A 17371-nucleotide genomic window follows, 5' to 3' on the forward strand; every position below is an offset into this window, starting at 1 on the left:
TCAGCACTGCAAAAAAAATAGAAAAAAAACCACAGCAGTGGAAGGAGCATTCTTTTTTTCTTCTTATATTAACATTCAGATGCTCTTTTTTTAATCATTTATTTATTTTTTATTGACAACTTCCATGATTGTAAACAATTTCCCATGGTAATTCCCTCCCTCCCCTGTCCCGGCCAGCAGGGAGTTGAACAAGGACCTGAGGGGAAGTTAACCTGAATGATAAAAGGCAAACAGACATGAGAAGGAGACCATGCTAGATGTTCGTTAAGGCCTCAGAGTCTTTATTTTTTACACAATGGTTATATAGGGGAAGAAGAAGGGTGGGGGGAATAAGCTGGCTGACGTGATTTGGGGCTTTGGAATTGTCAGGAAACCTAGAGGGGATGTAATCAGGTGTTTATATAATCTTGCCTCAATGGCTTAACATCTGACTGCACCAGGCTTCACATCCTGACCATAAACTGGCCTTTTGCAAAAGATAAGATTCTGTAAGCAGTCTGCTGACTAATGTTCCAGAAGTACCTAACAGAAAGCTGGATGGACCAGCTTTCTGAGTAATGAGTCAGCTTATGAGCAGGCCCAGGCAAAATGGAGAGGCTTTTGCTCTATGGCTCCCGACATCTCCTCCCTTCTTTTATACAAAAGAGAGGGGGAGGCCCGCTGTTCAGCGGTGGGCTGCAATGCCTTTCTTTCTTCATCAGCATGTTGGAGTATTCAGCCAAGCATACGATCCCTTAGTAGTTGAATATTAGGTGAGGCAGTAGAAACTTAACGTGCTATATGGCAGTTTCTGTTAACATGGCTGAGGTTTGATTCATAGCTCCCAACATCTCCTCCCTTCTTTTATACAAAAAGAGGGGGAGGCCCACTTTGCAGCGGTGGGCATTAACCAACTGGGGGAGTGGGGACCCGATTCCTCCTGTGGGATGTCTTTTTCCCACAATCTTTGGCCCTTGGTACCTTTTGGGGACGGGAGGCAGGGCCTATGTGGCTGGAGAGTGAGGCACGGCCATAGTAATAACGGTTATGGTACCAACCTCCATGCAAACCAGGTATACCTCTCAGGGAATCCAGAAGCAATTAGATAAGGACCTTCCCCTGCAGTGCTTTGCCTCATACCCACGTTGGTGCCCATATCGCACTCACTTCATTGTGAGATGACATGCGTAGGTCTGGATCCTCATACATCTCCTGTAGGAGGGGTAGCTATTTGGCCATGACAGGTAGACCGCAGCAATAGCAGAGGTGTAGAAGACAGCGGTATAGTAAATGAGTACAGAATGTGAGATCAAGGGAGAGTGACAGCTGCAGGTGGTAGGTCTTCAGTGGCAATGCCCTGATCCGCCAGCTCCAGTCTGTGATAATGGACCTGTAAAGGCCGCATCTAAATGTCTTCAATCTGTTGACGTACAAAAGGCATGATTTTATAATAACAGGTCCGATTGTGAGTAAGAGGATTAAGATAAGTAGAGGTCCTTCCAGCTTTGTCCTGTTAGGGAAAAAAGGAGATTCTCTCAGGAAAGTGTTTCTTCCCTGGATATGTGAGATGTCACTGGAGGATCATCAGTTTCTTTTACAAGTCTCTCTGGCAGCCATCTCACAGCATTTTCTTTGGTGTCAGACAAGCATACTGATCCTCGGCCCCAAATGAGTACTGGGTCTGGGCCATTCCATTTTAAAGTTAAAGGATCTTTCCACATGGCTTTGGCAAAGGTATTTTTTGTATTTGTGTGCCCAAAGCGATCAGCAGCTGAATTTCCTTGAGTATCAAGGGTTAAAAAGTTTAGGACAAACAAGACATGATGAAGGATATTTCTTGGAGAGCCTTTTATGGGATATAGATCCCCCATTTTAAACTTTTGGAGAGTAAATGGACCCAGAAGAGGGGCCCCTCCTGCCAGAACACCCTGGTGGTTGTAAAGTCAGTGGCACAAATGACCACGAGAAAAGGCTTTTTATTAGACATAAAAGTGACCCTTTGGGGCTGGAGAGATGGCTTAGTGGTTAAGCGCTTGCCTGTGAAGCCTAAGGACCCCGGTTCGAGGCTCGGTTCCCCAGGTCCCACGTTAGCCAGATGCACAAAGGGGTGCACGCGTCTGGAGTTCGTTTGCAGAGGCTGGAGGCCATGGCGCGCCCATTCTCTCTCTCCCTCTATCTGTCTTTCTCTCTGTGTCTGTCGCTCTCAAATAAATAAATAAATAAATAAATAAATAAATAAAATTTTTTTAAAAAAGTGACCCTTTGGCTCAGAATTGCAGCCTCCACTATCTTCAGGGCCTCTAAAATTTACCACAGGTAAACTAAATGCAAAATGCTGGTGATCCTCAGGATGTAAGGGAATTGTTAAAAAGCAGTTCTTTAGGTCAATAATGATTTTACAGTATCCTACAGGAATTGCTACTGGAGTGGGGAGGCCTGGTTGTAGGGCCCCCATAGGTACCATGGCCTTATTAATTTCTCTAAGGTCCTGGAGCAATCTCCATTTTTGAGACTTTTTCATTATAACAAAGATAGGAGTATTCCAAGGAGAGGTGGTAGGTTCAATATGGCCTGCAGCAAGTTGTTCCTGAACTAACATCGTGGCTGTAGCTAATTTCAGAAGTTAAGGGCCATTTATACATTTAAGGTATTTTTTTTATCTTTGGTTACACATTTCTCTCTGAGTGTTTAAGACCATGCGGATAGCCAAAAGTTAATTAAGGATTAATTTTAGAGGTCATTAATGGCTCTCCAAAGAGACTTTAGGGACACAGGAGTAGCCCCATAGTTTACTGGTATCTTGCCTGTTAGGATGAGTCAGGGCCATACTGGCCAAGTAATTTTCCCTTCTTTGGGAAGTCAGGAGGGCTGATTGTTCCTCAGTTGTGACTCTCCTGTTTTAGACTGTACACCAATTTTGTTTGGGTCTCCATATCCTCCCTGCTCAGGAAGACAGGTGACTTACCAGGGCCCAGTGTAGAAGTGTCCCATCATCTACAATGGCCTCATGACATGGGAGCACCGGCCAAAATATTTTACTTTTTACTCCAATGATTCCAATTGGCTTTTACCTAGTTGATTAACACACTCAGAAAGGAAGTTATACCAGCCTGGATGTATGTTCATATAGAGCACATTTGATTACTGAAATAGTTAAAGAATGGCACAAGGGCTTCTAAAATCATTTTGTCCTATCTTTAAAGTTTTTTTTTTTTTTTTTTTTGGAAACCAGTTAGAGAGAAAAATCAATTTACCTACAAAGGCAAGCCCATCAGGATTACAGCAGATTATTCAACACAAACTTTAAAAGCCAGAAGGGCTTGGAATGATGTATTCCATGTTCTGAAAGATAACAACTGTTAACCAAGGTTACTTTATCCTGAAAAGCTATCCATTCAAATAGACAGAGAAATAAGGACATTCCATGACAAAAGCAGGTTAAAGGAGTATTTGAAGACAAAACCAGCTCTACAGAAAATACTTGATAGAATCCTCCATGCTGAAGAAAAGGAAAAGCACACATACAAGGAACCTAGAAAAAACAAGCAATACTCAAATACTAGTTAACACAAGAGAGCAAAGGTAGAACCGGAACCACAAAAAAAAAAAAAAAAGGCAAACATAAATACACACCTTTCAATAATATCTCTTAATATCAACGGCCTCAATGCCCCAATGAAAAGACATAGGTTTGCAGACTGGGTTAAAAAGCAGGATCCTACAATTTGTTGTCTCCAAGAAACTCTCCTTTCTACAAAGGATAGACATTATCTTAGGGTGAAAGGTTGGAAGACGGTATTTCAAGCAAATGGGCCTAGAAAACAAGCAGGGGTTGCCATCCTATTATCTGACAAGGTAGACTTCAGTCCAACGTTAGTCAAGAAAGATAAGGAAGGTCATTTTATATTGATTAAGGGCACACTCCAATAAGAGGACATTACAATCCTAAACATATATGCACCTAACATGGGGGCTCCCAGATTCATCAAACAAACACTATTAGAACTAAGGTCACAGATAACACCAAACACAGTGGTGGTGGGTGACTTTAACACCCCATTCTCATCAATTGACAGGTCATCCCAGGAAAACAGAGAGGCATCTGGACTAAATGAGGTCATAGAAGGAATGGACTTAACAGATCAGGACATTTCATCCAAAGGCTGCAGAATATACATTCCTTTTTTTTTTTTTTTTTTTTTTTTTTTGACAAGAATCCGTATAATTTTATTCAGGAACCCAACCAGGGACGTGTTCAGAGTTTCTTTTTGCAGACGAGATTTGGGGTAGTGTCGCGGGTGCAGCTGATGCTGGGGGGACCCCTGTCCCCTATACTTGGGACACTCCACTGCTGGTGTCCTCCGGGCCTGTGTACAAGATCTTGGCTCCAGGCTTAGGATGGTCTCTGGGAGAGGCGCCTATCGTCACTGTTCCCAGGATTCAGTTTCCCCATTGGTAGGATACACATATGGACACCTTGTGACCCGGGCATGAAATTCCCAATTTGGGGGTGGGGGAGAGAAGGCCGATCACTCCGCAACTCGATTTCATTATCTGGAGGACAAACAAGTCGTCTTACATGCGGAGCCTCAGCTTCCCCATCCCTGCATTCGTGGTCGGGCATGGCAGCTCTGAGGTGGGCAAAGGACTATTAAGAGGGTGATCCAGTATCAGATCGCCACCACAGGTTCCGTGGCCTCCATCTCCCCACGATGTCATCCAGGAACAAACGCAGGGGCTTTTGGCCACATGCCCACAAGCAAGATGGAGCAACGGAGGTTTTTTTTCCTGCCCACCTCAAAGATGGCGACACGCCTCGCCTCGCTCTGCCCGCAAACCGGCCGACAGTCCCCGGCCCGATTGCAACATGGCTGTAGCCCGGGGCAAGCACACTGCTTGCACCCAGCCTGATTCGCCACGTACCCACTCTCAAGATGGCTTCTCCCGAAAAGCCACACGGTTGGAGGAAGGCGCACTCATTCCAGAATATACATTCTTTTCAGCAGCACATGGAACATTCTCTAAAATAGACCATATATTAGGACACAAAGCAAATCTTAACAAATTCAGGAAAATTGAAACAATTCCTTGCATTCTATCTGACCACAATGGAATTAAACTACAAATCAGTAGCAAGAAAGGCTATAGAGCATACACAAAATCATGGAAACTAAACAATACACTACTAAATGATGAATGGGTCAATGAAGAAATCAAGAAGGAAATCAAAAAAATTTAGAGAGTCAAACAATAATGAGAACACAACATATCAAAATCTCTGGGACACAATGAAGGCAGTTCTAAGAGGTAAATTTATAGCCTTAAGTGCCTATATTAAGAAATTAGAAAGGTCGCAAGTAAATGACCTAATGCTTCACCTTAAAGCCTTGGAAAAAGAAGAACAAGGCAAACCAAAAATCAGTAGGCGGGAAGAAATGAAATATCTTTAAAGTTTTTGTTGTACTGTGGCAGCATAAGCCATATATCTGAGGCACAGGGAGTAGGCACATCTCATATTTTAAATATCTAACATTTATAAATATAGGCAGAACCTGTTACTAGTATTGAAAACAGTACCAATTGATTTATAAACTAATTTAACCTAGAAATTATCAGAAAAGAACAAGTAAGACAGTATAAGGTCTTAGCACCTGTGTGAAAACATCTTTTTTCAGTTCAGATACCTGTGTGGGTACAAATTACCCAGAGAACATTGGAAACAGAACCATGGAGCTTGAATTATATATATATAATTTTTTTTAGATGAGGACCATTGTTTGAGCATGAGGCTGTCTTAAGAGTTAATTTTGTTATAAGCACTGGACTTAACATGCAAAAATTGAGACAGTTACTTTACAAACAATAGAGTAGCATCTGGTATTTTCTGAGCCAAAATAGTTAACTAAATATTACTATAACCCTTGATAAAAAAATTTTTTTGAGAGAAAAAAACATTATTTGACAACCAATGATTTTGGCTTAAACTTGATAGCTATTGATTTTATATACCACAGAAATTTTTATTAACATAAAACAATTTTATGTTTTACCCATGACTTAAATTTGATAAAACTTAAGCAAGCTAACCCAACATATTTTAACCTGAAAATTAGTTTTTTTGTTTCTTAAAGTTTGTAAACAGTTTAAAAACCTTTAACTTTAGGCATGGTGTTTAGGTTTAGCCTGAAATTTTCTTTTTCTTCTTTTTTTTTTTTTTTTTTTTACATCCGCACACCTTTATTTATATACTTTAACATTCTGATCTAAGCATCACTCAAAAGGCATTTTTAACAAGTAATCATTGAAAAATTCCTTCCCAGTTCCTTCAATCAATTCATCTCACCCCATCATTAATTATCTTCCTTGTTTTTTATTCTCCCGAGGGGGTGCACCGTTCCTAGAGGTAGTACAATACCAGGTCAATAGGTGGAGTGGACTGAGCAAGCTCCTATTCCAACTCCAAGCTCCAAAAATCCATTTAATATATTATCCTCAGATAGAGGATGTATCGTATATTAAACTGATACTACACTTGATCTTAGCCAAAAGGCCGAGGAGCAATTAATTATCTTTCTTATAAGGCTATTAAAAAGTTAAACCAAATTGATTAGTCCTATTACTACAGGAAAGTAGTCTTAATACAATTTTATGTCATTAATACCAATAACACACTTGGAAATGATTTTATTAGAAGTAACTAAGGCAAATTGTGTTATTGTCTTGAGGCAGGCTGGCTTAGAAGTCAGATCAGTTGCCTCCCCTTTTAAGTAACAGGACATTATAATCTTTTTTTTTAAATATTGATAAATTACAAGTTACCTCTTTAGAGGAAGTTTTGTTGTTTTTAATAATCCTCTATGTAAGAAGAACTTGACCTAGAAGAAATATCTAGCAAATTCACTCCTGTAAAAGAAATTTAACTTTTCCTTTTCAATTTCTATGCTTAGGTCTTTGATTTCCTTGAAATCATTCTCTATAAGAGAAAGGGGTGTCACCTGCATCCGTCTCATCTCTTTAGTCACAGTCATAAACACTACTCGACAAGCAAGTACAATGAGCACACATAAACACATAGACACACACACATATAAAAAGAACATATTCTCCTGATAAAATTTTTTAAATTTGCTTAAAGAACTTGAAGCAATCTCAATTCCTTGTGCTTTTAAAGTATCTTACTATGGCAATTAACTCCTTTTTTACTGTTTGCTAAATCTTTTTTTTTTTCCTTAACCTGTGTTCTGTGTGTCTTGAGAGAAGATATAAGCCCTTCAACAATTTATGCTTACTTAGGTTCTGTCCCATGATAGAAAAGGAAAGAGGAGATATGGCAAGATCAGAGGGCAAAATAAGAATGAACAAAATTTTAAAAAAAAATAAAAAAGAGAAAAATTGTATTAGACATTCATTACATTATTCTATCATTTTATTTTCTCTTTTTGTTTGCAGCATTGCAGACTCAATTGCCTTTTTAAGCCACCCTGAGATTACATAGTGAATTCCAGGTCAGCCTGGACTAGAGCAAGACACTACCTCGAAAAACCAAAAATATATATCTTTTTAATTACGAATTACTAAGTTTGTTTATGGAGAAATCACAAATTGTGGGTTTGATTTAAGGGAGATTGGGAGCTACAGCAAAGTCATAAATACATGGGAAATAGGAAACAAGCTCTCATATGGAAACACTGCATAGTTTGTAAGATTCATGTAAGATAAATTGAGGTTTGGTGGGGAAACGAGTAGAGCTGCAAGCACATGAAAGATAGAACTTAGGTGCATATGTAGGGAGACTTAGAAGGAGGAACACACATGGCATCTGCCATGTGCTTTCCTATGAATGGAAGTTAGGAGGACAAATGGTTAGACTCAAGGGAAAGTACCAAAGCAGAGATTAAGAAATCCAGAGGAGAAATGAGTAATAAGGAATGTTACAGTCTTGGTCATCCTGAGTTTAAAGAAATTACATGAGTAGCAGGTCTAGAGTTAGAGAAATCACCTACGTGGTAGATCTCGAGTATAAGGGCAAAAAATACACACATGGTAGATTAGGAGACCCGAGGAAAATCATGCCTATAATCAAAGTGAGAAGTCACCCCAGACCAAGAAACCTCACCCCCCACAACCAAACCAGGCTGGGTAAAGAGGATGCTAGAATCACATGTGTCCCTGTGGCCTGAGCAAAGAGAGACAGGCAAAGCAGACCCAGTCAGAAATATTTTTATTTCTTCTTTAGCAGTTTATGTATGGTCATTTTTTAATTTGTTCCTGGCAGTGCAAGTGCTTAATGAAGGTGGCATTCTTGCTCTATTTTGGATGATACTTGCTCATACTGGATTATTTGTCGTGAGTTTGATAAATCGGTTATAAACTCATATTTGATAAAACCATGGGAATGCTAAACCACCTTAATTGTAGATCACTGTTATCTGACATGATTTAGGATTGCTTCTACTTGGTTTTGATGTATGCTAGTGGCCAGCAACCACTTTAATTTCTTGCCTAAAATGATTTGCAGAACATAGAAAGGAAGGGGACAGACTGCTTGTGTGAATAGACCTATGATACCAGACACTGAAAATTCTCTCCACTTAGGGTGTGCGTAGAAAAAAATTATAGATCCTTTTTGCAAATATGCTTTTTTTCCCACCTACCCTTTCATTGAAGTTGTAGCCTTTCCTGGACTTTTGGTCTCATATAAGAGTTATCACCTAAGTTATAAGTGCTAAGTTTTATATATGTAGGGAATAAAATCAATTATCGATTGTATTTATATATGTGTGTTTACATATTAAAATAATAACTCACAGTACACTACCCCAGTGAAATAAAATGTACTTAGAGTACAGCCTTTCTAAGAATATAACCTCCCAAAAAGGGACATGAATTTTATAACTATGTTAAAATACTCAACCAAAAATACTTGGAGCAGTAGAGGTCTCGGCCTGGATGCACACAGGGAGTTACTGCTCTATACATTATAATGATATCTTTTCTTTGTGTACGAGGACCATGGAAAAGGTTAGAGAGTATTTCTCTAAAACATTAATCCTTCAAGATAATTTGGGAAAACCTGCATATCATATATCCCTCTTCATAGAGTCTGAAAGCATATTAAAGACTCTTAAAAGGTATTTCAGCACTGTACTGGTTGGTGTAAATACCATGGCTAACTTTGTAGTTATGATCCTGCTGCCCCTCTCCAGAATGCTGGGATTATGTGTACCACTCTGCACGGTATTGCTTTGTTTTGTTGTTTTTAAAAAATACTAACAGGCTATAATTATTGAAACTAAGTCATTTGTGATATTATTCCTTTGAAACTTCAAGATAATCTCAGAAAATTGAGTTGGAATGAGATCTTTTATTAACATTTAAGGCTCAGTAAACATGCATTATTTGCTTACTGAGCTTGCCTACTGTAAAACAGACAAGCATATATGAAAACTGGATTCAGAAGGTCACAAGGAGTCTGAAAGTGCATCTTTGGGTGGCTGTAGGACCTCATTAAAACCTCAGAGTTGGGAGTTGGGCGTGGTGCTTCACACCTTTAATCCCAGCAGAGGTAGGAGGATCACTGTGAGTTTGAGGCCATCCTGAGAGTACATAGTGAATTCCAGGTCAGCCTGGGCTAGAGTGAGACCCAACCTCAAAAACCCAAAGAAACAAAACCACAAGAGTTGGGCTGGAGAGATGATTCAGCACTTAAGGGACTTTACGTGCTTACGTCACCTTACGGACCTTGCATGGGACCTGGAAAGTCACACATGGGTCCTAATCTTTTTAGAACACCAGGCCAGCTGAGGTAGTTAATGCCTGTAATCCTACCACTCAAGATGCAGAGGCAGGAGAGCTGCTGCAAGGTTAAGGCCTGCCAGGCCTACATAGAAAAATCTGATAGCCGGGCGTGGTGGCGCACGCCTTTAATCCCAGCACTCAGGAGGCAGAGGTAGGAGGATTGCCGTGAGTTCAAGCCCACTCTGAGACTACATAGTGAATTCCAGGTCAGCCTGAGCCAGAGTGAGACCCTACCCCTAAAAACAAAAAAAAAAAAAAAGAAAAAGAAAAAGAAAAAGAAAGAAAAACCTGAGCTACACGGTGAGGCTCTTTCTCAAAAAAAAAGAAAAGAAAAAAAAATCTCTTGGGGCTGGAGAGATGGTTCAGTGGCTAAAGATGCTTGCTTGCACACCTGGTGGCCCAGGTTTAAATCCTTATTACTCATGTAAGGCAGGTGCACATAGTGGTATATTCATCTGGAGTTTTTTTTGCAGTGGCAGAAAGCCCTGGCATATCCATTCCTTCCTTCTTCTTTCTCCTCTCTCTGCTTGCAAATAATTAATTTAAAAAAAAAAAAATGAAGGACTGGAAACACAACTTAGCAGTTAAGATGCTGGCCTGCAAAGCCAAAGAACTCAGGTTCAATTGCCCAGGACCCACATAAGATAGGTAAAGTGGTGTATGCGTATTAATTTGTTTACAACAGCCAAAGACACTGCCATGCCCATCTGCCTCTCTCTCGAACAAATTAAAAGTTAAAAAAAAAAATAAGCTCTTGACAGTGACTTTAAAGAATAAAATCTATGTTTTGTATAGATAGTCTGTATTGGTATAGGAACTTAAAACTTTGCCAAAAACTGTCAAATACATTTTAAAAAATTTTAGTTGCAAAGAAAATATAAGCCAAAAAAGTAGACAAGTTTTTAAAAAGCAAATTAAGAAATCATTTCATCTAATCTCTTAGAGGAGACATGTAAAGACAAAACTTTAGCCAGTCATGGTGGTGCATGCCTTTAATCCCAGCACTCAAAGATAGGAGGATCACTGTAAGTTCAACACCAGACTGAGACTATATAATGAATGTCAGGTCAGCCTGGACTAGAGTAAGACCCTACTGCAAACAAACAAAAAAAGACAAAACTTTTGACATAATTATCTTCTGGTTTACATTCATGGTCTACCATTATTAATTCTGTTCAGTAACATGATAGAGAATAGACTTGTGTCTTATAGTGACTGTCCCCATATTATCACAAAAATCCAGTATTTCAATATATGATAAGATGATCACCATGGGTTGGAGGCCAACTAAGCCTCAAAAAGCAAACAAAACATTACTAGTTCTTAGTGCTAAATCTTCATTTGTCAAATACCATTTGCCAGAATTTGTGCTAAGGCCTTTTCAAGGGAATGTATGAGTGAGTATTGTGCCATGTTAGTGGTTTCTTCTACTAAGAGAACATTCTTCACCCATCCAAAGGGAAAAGCAGAGACTCGTTCGGGATGTTTGACGGCTATGATAGCTGCAGTGAGGACACAAGCAGCAGCTCCAGCTCTGAGGAAAGTGAAGAAGAGGTTGCTCCTTTACCTTCCAGTCTCCCGATTATCAAAAACAATGGGCAAGTGTATACATACCCAGATGGTAAATCTGGCATGGGTGAGTATTTACAGCTTTTATGAGTCCTTAGGCTTGGCAGGCAAGTGACTTGATGGCTAAGCCATCTCTCCAGCCCTATATTTGATCTCTTTATGTATGTCCTTCTAGTGGAAAGCAAGTTGAACAAAATAAAAGGCTAATACAATTAGTCGTCATGAATTGGATAATATATCCCTTTAAACTGGAAGTGTGAAAGATCATAGATTATAAAGAAATGTTCGCATAGGGCTTTGCCCTCTATGACTACTTACAATGTTTTTTGTTGTTTTAATTTATTCTGGAGACAGGGTCTCGCTGTGTGTCCCAAGATGGTCCAGAACTCTAGTCTTTCCTCCTGCCTCCGCCTGCTCAGTGCTGGCATAATAGGCATGCCCCAGTGGATCCAACTCTTAAGTTTTTTTTTTTTGGGGGGGGGTGTTTGGTTTTTCAAGGTAGGGTCTAGCTCTAGCCCAGGCTGGCCTGGAATTCACTCTGTAGTCTCAGGGTGGCCTTGAACTCACAGAAATCCTCCTACGTCTGCTTCCTGAGTGCTCGGATTAAAGGCATGTGCCACCCTGCCTGGCTACAACTATTTCTTAAAACTCATCAGCTTTGCCTCCAACCTCTGGAGTTACTCCATTAGGGCCTAACTCTAGTTCAGATTGACATTGAACTCAGTGATCCTCCTGCCTCAGCCTCCTGAGGGGTGGGATTATACACATGAGTTACTATACCTAGCAGAAGCCCTAAGATGTCCTAATTTAAGATACACCCATCCACCCACCTGACAAGAGAATGCAAAATTTTTTTTCTTTTCACAATTCTTATTAACATTTTCCATGATTATAAAAAATATCCCATGGTAATACCCTCCCTCCCCCCCCCCCACATTCCCCTTTGAAATTCCAAGTGAATGCAAATTCTTTTTACCTTTTGTTTTTGTGGTGCAGAGGGTCTAGCTGTAACCCAGGCTGACCTGGAATTCACTCTACATTCTCCAGAGTGGCCTCAAACTCACGGCAATCATCCTACCTTTGCCTCCAGAATGCACCACCATACCTGGCTCAAGTTTTCCTTTTAAATACTTCCAATGATAGAGTATTTTCTGGCAGAGAAAGCAGTTTTATTAGTAACTTAATTAGTACGACTTTTTTTTTTTTTTTTTTTTTTTTTTTGGAGGTAGGATCTCACTCTGTAGTCCCAGGTTGTATTCAAACTCACAATGATCCTCTTACCTCTGCCTCCAAAAGCATGCATCACCACACCCAGCACAGGAATCTTGGGATTTTGTTGTTGTTTTAATGTTTTTGCAAGGTGGGGTCTCACTTTAGCCCAAGCTTACCTGGATCTCACTCTGTAGTCCCAGGATGGCCTGGAATTCATGGTGATCTTCCCCCTAGGTGCTGGGATTAAAGGCATATGCCACCACAGCTGGCTTTTTTTTTTTCTTTTTTTAAAATATATTTATTTATTTGAGAGAGAAAGAGGCAGGAGGGAGCAAGAGAGAATGGGTGCACCAGGGTCTCCAGCCACTACAAAGGAACTCCAGATGTATGGGCTTCCTTGTGCATCTGGTTTATGTGGGTCCTAGGGAATCAAACAGGTATCCTTTGGCTTTGCAGACAAACGCCATAACTGCTAAGCCATCTCTCCAGCCCTTTTTTCATGTTTTACTTTTATGTTTGTTTGTTTGTTTACTTACTTATTTAAACAGAATCAGTCGCTGAATCTGGGAGGTCACCAGTTCAGCTAGACTAGCAAGTCTCTGCTATCCTACTGTTTCTATCCTCCAAACACCGGGATTACAGGCATAATCCACCTACATGTAGCTTTTACAGAGGTGCCAGAGATAAGAACTCTGGACCTCATGCTTGCGCAGCAAGAACTTTTACCAACCGAGGGCTGGAGAGATGGCTTAGCGGTTAAGCGCTTGCCTGTGAAGCCTAAGGACCCCGGTTCGAGGCTCAGTTCCCCAGGTCCCACGTTAGCCAGATGCACAAGGGGGCGCACGCGTCTGGAGTTCGTTTGCAGAGGCTGGAAGCCCTGGCGTGCCCATCCTCTCTCTCTCCCTCTACCTGTCTTTCTCTCTGTGTCTGTCGCTCTCAAATAAATAAATAAATAAATAAAAATTTTAAGAAAAGAAGAACTTTTACCAACCAAGCCATCTCCTCAGCCCCACTTTTTTTTTGTTGTTGTTTTTTGAGGTAGGGTCTCACTCTAGCTCAGGCTGACCTGGAATTCACTATGTAGTGGTCTCGAACTCACAGCAATCCTCCTACCTTTGCCTCCCGAGTGCTGGGATCAAAGACGTGCACCACCACGCCCAGCCCACTTTTTTTAATCTTGTTTTTTATCCTTTCAAAAGCTGAAATTGATAATACAAGGAAATATGCCTGTGTGCCAGCATATATAAAATACCTAGCACTTGGGCTGGAGAGATGGCTTAGCAGTTAAGTATTTGTCTATGAAGCCTGTGGACCCCGGTTCACAGCTCAGTTTTGCCAGTGCCCACATAAGCCAGGTGCATAAGGTGGCACATGCATCTGGAATTCGTTTGCAGTGGCTGGAGGCCCTGCCGCACCCATTTTCTCTCTCTTTCTCCCTCTTTCTCTCTCTCTCTCTGTTGCTCTCAAATAAATACATAATAATAATAAAAAGAACTAGTAAAATACCTACCTAGCACATGATGAGCACCCAGAAAATGTTAGGTGAAGACAGGGTCTCATTTCTTAGCCCAGGCTGTCCTCAAACTTAAAAAGATTATCCTGCCTCAGTGGTAGGATTTCATATGTGCCTCTTTCTCTCTCAAATACATAATAAAATAAAATAAAATAAAGGTAAATAGAGCGGGGTCTGGTAGTGCGATCCCTACTCTTTGAAGGCCAATATAGGAGGAACTACTAAAATGTTAGGTAAAATTTGATTTTATTAGTGTGATCTTAACACCAATGTTTGTATTTTAGCCACCTGTGAGATGTGTGGAATGGTTGGTGTACGAGATGCTTTTTACTCTAAAACAAAACGTTTCTGCAGTGTTTCCTGTTCAAGAAGTTACTCGTCAAACTCCAAGAAGGCAAGCATTTTGGCCAGACTTCAGGTAACGGTACAGAAACCTTCTCATTCTTTATATCTGTTTTTTATTTGGCTATCACTGTTTACCTGTCATTTGTCTGTGATTCACTGCACTCCAGCTCTGCCCATCTGTACTATGTTTAAGAAATGTATAAATCCCAAATTTTATAAAATTGAATAGTATAAATGGAAAAAGCATACTGTCCAAAATAAACTGTAAATTATTTTTGTAAATGATTTCAGGAGACCTTTTCCCAAATAAGTATAAATACAATTAAATACCTTTTTATACAGAAAGTAAAAATAATTTTCTTATACTGACCCTCAAACTTTTGCTTCCTTTTAAGTTAATATCAAAATAAAGTTACTATTAGGATAGAAAGGATTTACGCTCTTATTTTTCCATTGTCCTTGGTCTGCACTCTTTTTTTTTTTTTCTTTTTTTAATGCTAGGGAATAATCTCAGTGATTAGTGCATGCTAGGCAACGGCAGCTTTGAGTACAGCCAATTGGATACCTTGACAAATTTTATGGTTAATCTAACTAACCTTTCTGAAAATAATTCATGGAATGAAAATAAAGTCATCTCTCTTTAAATGCCTACGCAATGCTAGAATCTTGACAAATTGACTAAGTTGTTACTGTATTATAAACAACTTTTTAAAGGTATTAAGTAACTTATTTTTTTTCTGTTTAAATATGTTGTATTTTTATGTATTTATGAGATAGAGAGAAAGGCAGCTAGAGAATGGATGCACCAGGACCTCCAGCTGCTGCCAATGAGCTCCAGACACATGTCCCACCTTTGCATCTGGCTTACATGGGTCCTGGGAAATCAAACCTGGGTCCAGTGACTTTGCAGGCAAGCACCTTAACTGCTAAGCCATCTCTCTAGCCCAAGTAACTGATTTTTGAAATTATCTTTTTGATGGTCACATTTTTCCCTTTCTCGCTTAACATTGTGATCATTGCATAGCACTGAATGAGTTATTTAAACCCCCAAATTAAGGAAATACATCACTTAGATGTATTTCTATATTTCAGATAGACAGTTTCCAAAGATCCTGAGCAGTGGTCTGTACCCAAATGGATGGCAGTTTGTCACACTGTGAATTTGGCCATGATCATTTTGTCATTGATCTTTTGCATTAGCACTAAAGGTATAAACCTCAGTCACTTGCTCCTTGAACATTAAGTTCTCTTCTCTTACTATATAAGTAGCAATGCTTGGCAACCTGCATGAGAGAATAACACTGATTCTGTCTACTCTAAGAAGTCAAGCATCCACCACAGCCTATATTTTAACATTTTATGAGATATATTTTTATTAACATATTAATTTGCATATTGCTCTTGTAGTCTGTGCCAGCTCTGCTGCCCACATTAAATAGCTACATTATAGCAGAACTCCAGAAAAAATTACATTAAAATTTCTTGTATATTTCTTCTGCTTTAATAATTTTCTAAACCCTCAATATTTACTTAAGCAAAATGAGTAGTATGCAGTCATGTTAAATTTTAGCTGTGGGGGATGAAAGAGAATCCTATTTACTTAACTGTTCTTGTTTCAGGGTAAGCCTCCAACAAAGAAAGCTAAAGTTCTTCAGAAACAACCTTTAGTTGCTAAACTAGCTGCTTATGCTCAGTATCAAGCTACCTTGCAAAATCAAGCAAAGACAAAAGCAGGTAATACTGGTGAATATAGCAAATGTGAAATCTTTAATACTAGTTTTAAGTACTCACATTTTAACTTTGGGCTTCCTGATAATGGTCTTGATTTCAGTAAACTATTGTAAGGGGAAGTAACTACATATATAAACAAGCCTAGTGATTTTGGCAATTCATTAATATTAATTACTTTACCTGATTTATTATTTTTTTCTTTATGGACTGTTAACTATATGAGTGATATGAAGCATTGTGGACATAATGAGCAAAAATCAGACCACTTGCCAGTCTTCAAAAAGATTGGGGACAGGAAAATAAGGAGGGATTATTCCTAGTAGAAGAAGGTCTCACTCTAGCCCAGGCTGGCCTGGAACTTACTATGTAGTCTCAGGCTGGCCTCAAACTCCCCAAGATCTCTTACCTATGCCTCCCGACTGATAGAATTAAAGGCATGCACCGTCACACCTGGCTCCTAGTAGACTTTTTTTTTCCATTTTTGGTTTTTCAAGGTAGGGTCTCACTATAACCCAGGCTGACCTGGAATTCACTATGGAGTCTCAGGGTGCCCTCAAACTCACAGTGATCCTCCTATCTCTGCCTCCTGAGTGCTGGAATTAAAGGCATGTGACCCCACATCCTGCTAAAGACTCTTAATAGGAATATAAAAGGAAAGAAAATAAATAGAATAAAATGTAAGGCCAGTTAGAGCAAGTAAAGCAGGACATAATAGTGATACCTGTAATGCCAGCTACTCTGGAGTCTTTTAGAAATAACTGGTACACCAGGGCCTCAGCCTCTGCAATTGAACTCTAGACACTTGTGCCACCTACTGGGCATGTGCAACCTCACTTTTGCCTCACTTTTGTGCATCTGGCTTACATGGGATCTGGAGAGTCAAACATGGATCCTTAGGCTTTGCAAGCAAGCACCTTAACCACTAAGCCATCTCCTATAGGAGGATCGTTAAGGTTTACTAAGTACCTAGTCAAGCCAAATTGGTGAGCTCTAGGTTCAGCGCAAGACCCTGGCACAAACAACAACAAAAAATTAGTGTACTAGCTCAGTGAATAAAGTATTTGCTGTTAATAATATAGAAGGTAATCAAGGAAGGCACTTAATGTCAACCTCTGGCCTACACACATGTAGGCCCACACATATTCATGCATAGAAACAAACAAGGTAGAAATAACTGAAGAAGGCACCTGACATTTGCCTCTGTCCTTTATATGTATACTTACC

At 39.8% G+C, this 17371-nt stretch overlaps 1 protein-coding gene and 1 pseudogene across 9 annotated transcripts in view; one reads left to right on the forward strand and one right to left on the reverse strand.

Moving 5' to 3' along the window:
* Mbtd1 (mbt domain containing 1) overlaps positions 1-17371 on the forward strand; it is an 87585-nt gene that overhangs the window by 23654 nt on the left and 46560 nt on the right. For 6 of the 9 annotated variants that reach the window (XM_045159302.1, XM_045159301.1, XM_045159306.1 and 3 more), the window contains 3 exons: positions 11237-11413; positions 14356-14495; positions 16036-16150. In XM_045159302.1, coding sequence (XP_045015237.1) covers positions 11260-11413; positions 14356-14495; positions 16036-16150 — 409 coding nt within the window. In that variant the 5' untranslated portion in view covers positions 11237-11259. The remainder of the gene's footprint in view (positions 1-11236; positions 11414-14355; positions 14496-16035; positions 16151-17371) is intronic. The other 3 variants (XM_045159307.1, XM_045159308.1, XM_045159310.1) reach the window with 1 other exon arrangement.
* Positions 6361-6541, reverse strand: LOC123463660 (annotated as a pseudogene).

This window comes from Jaculus jaculus, chromosome 9 (assembly GCF_020740685.1).
Source record: "Jaculus jaculus isolate mJacJac1 chromosome 9, mJacJac1.mat.Y.cur, whole genome shotgun sequence".
NCBI lineage: Eukaryota > Metazoa > Chordata > Mammalia > Rodentia > Dipodidae > Jaculus > Jaculus jaculus.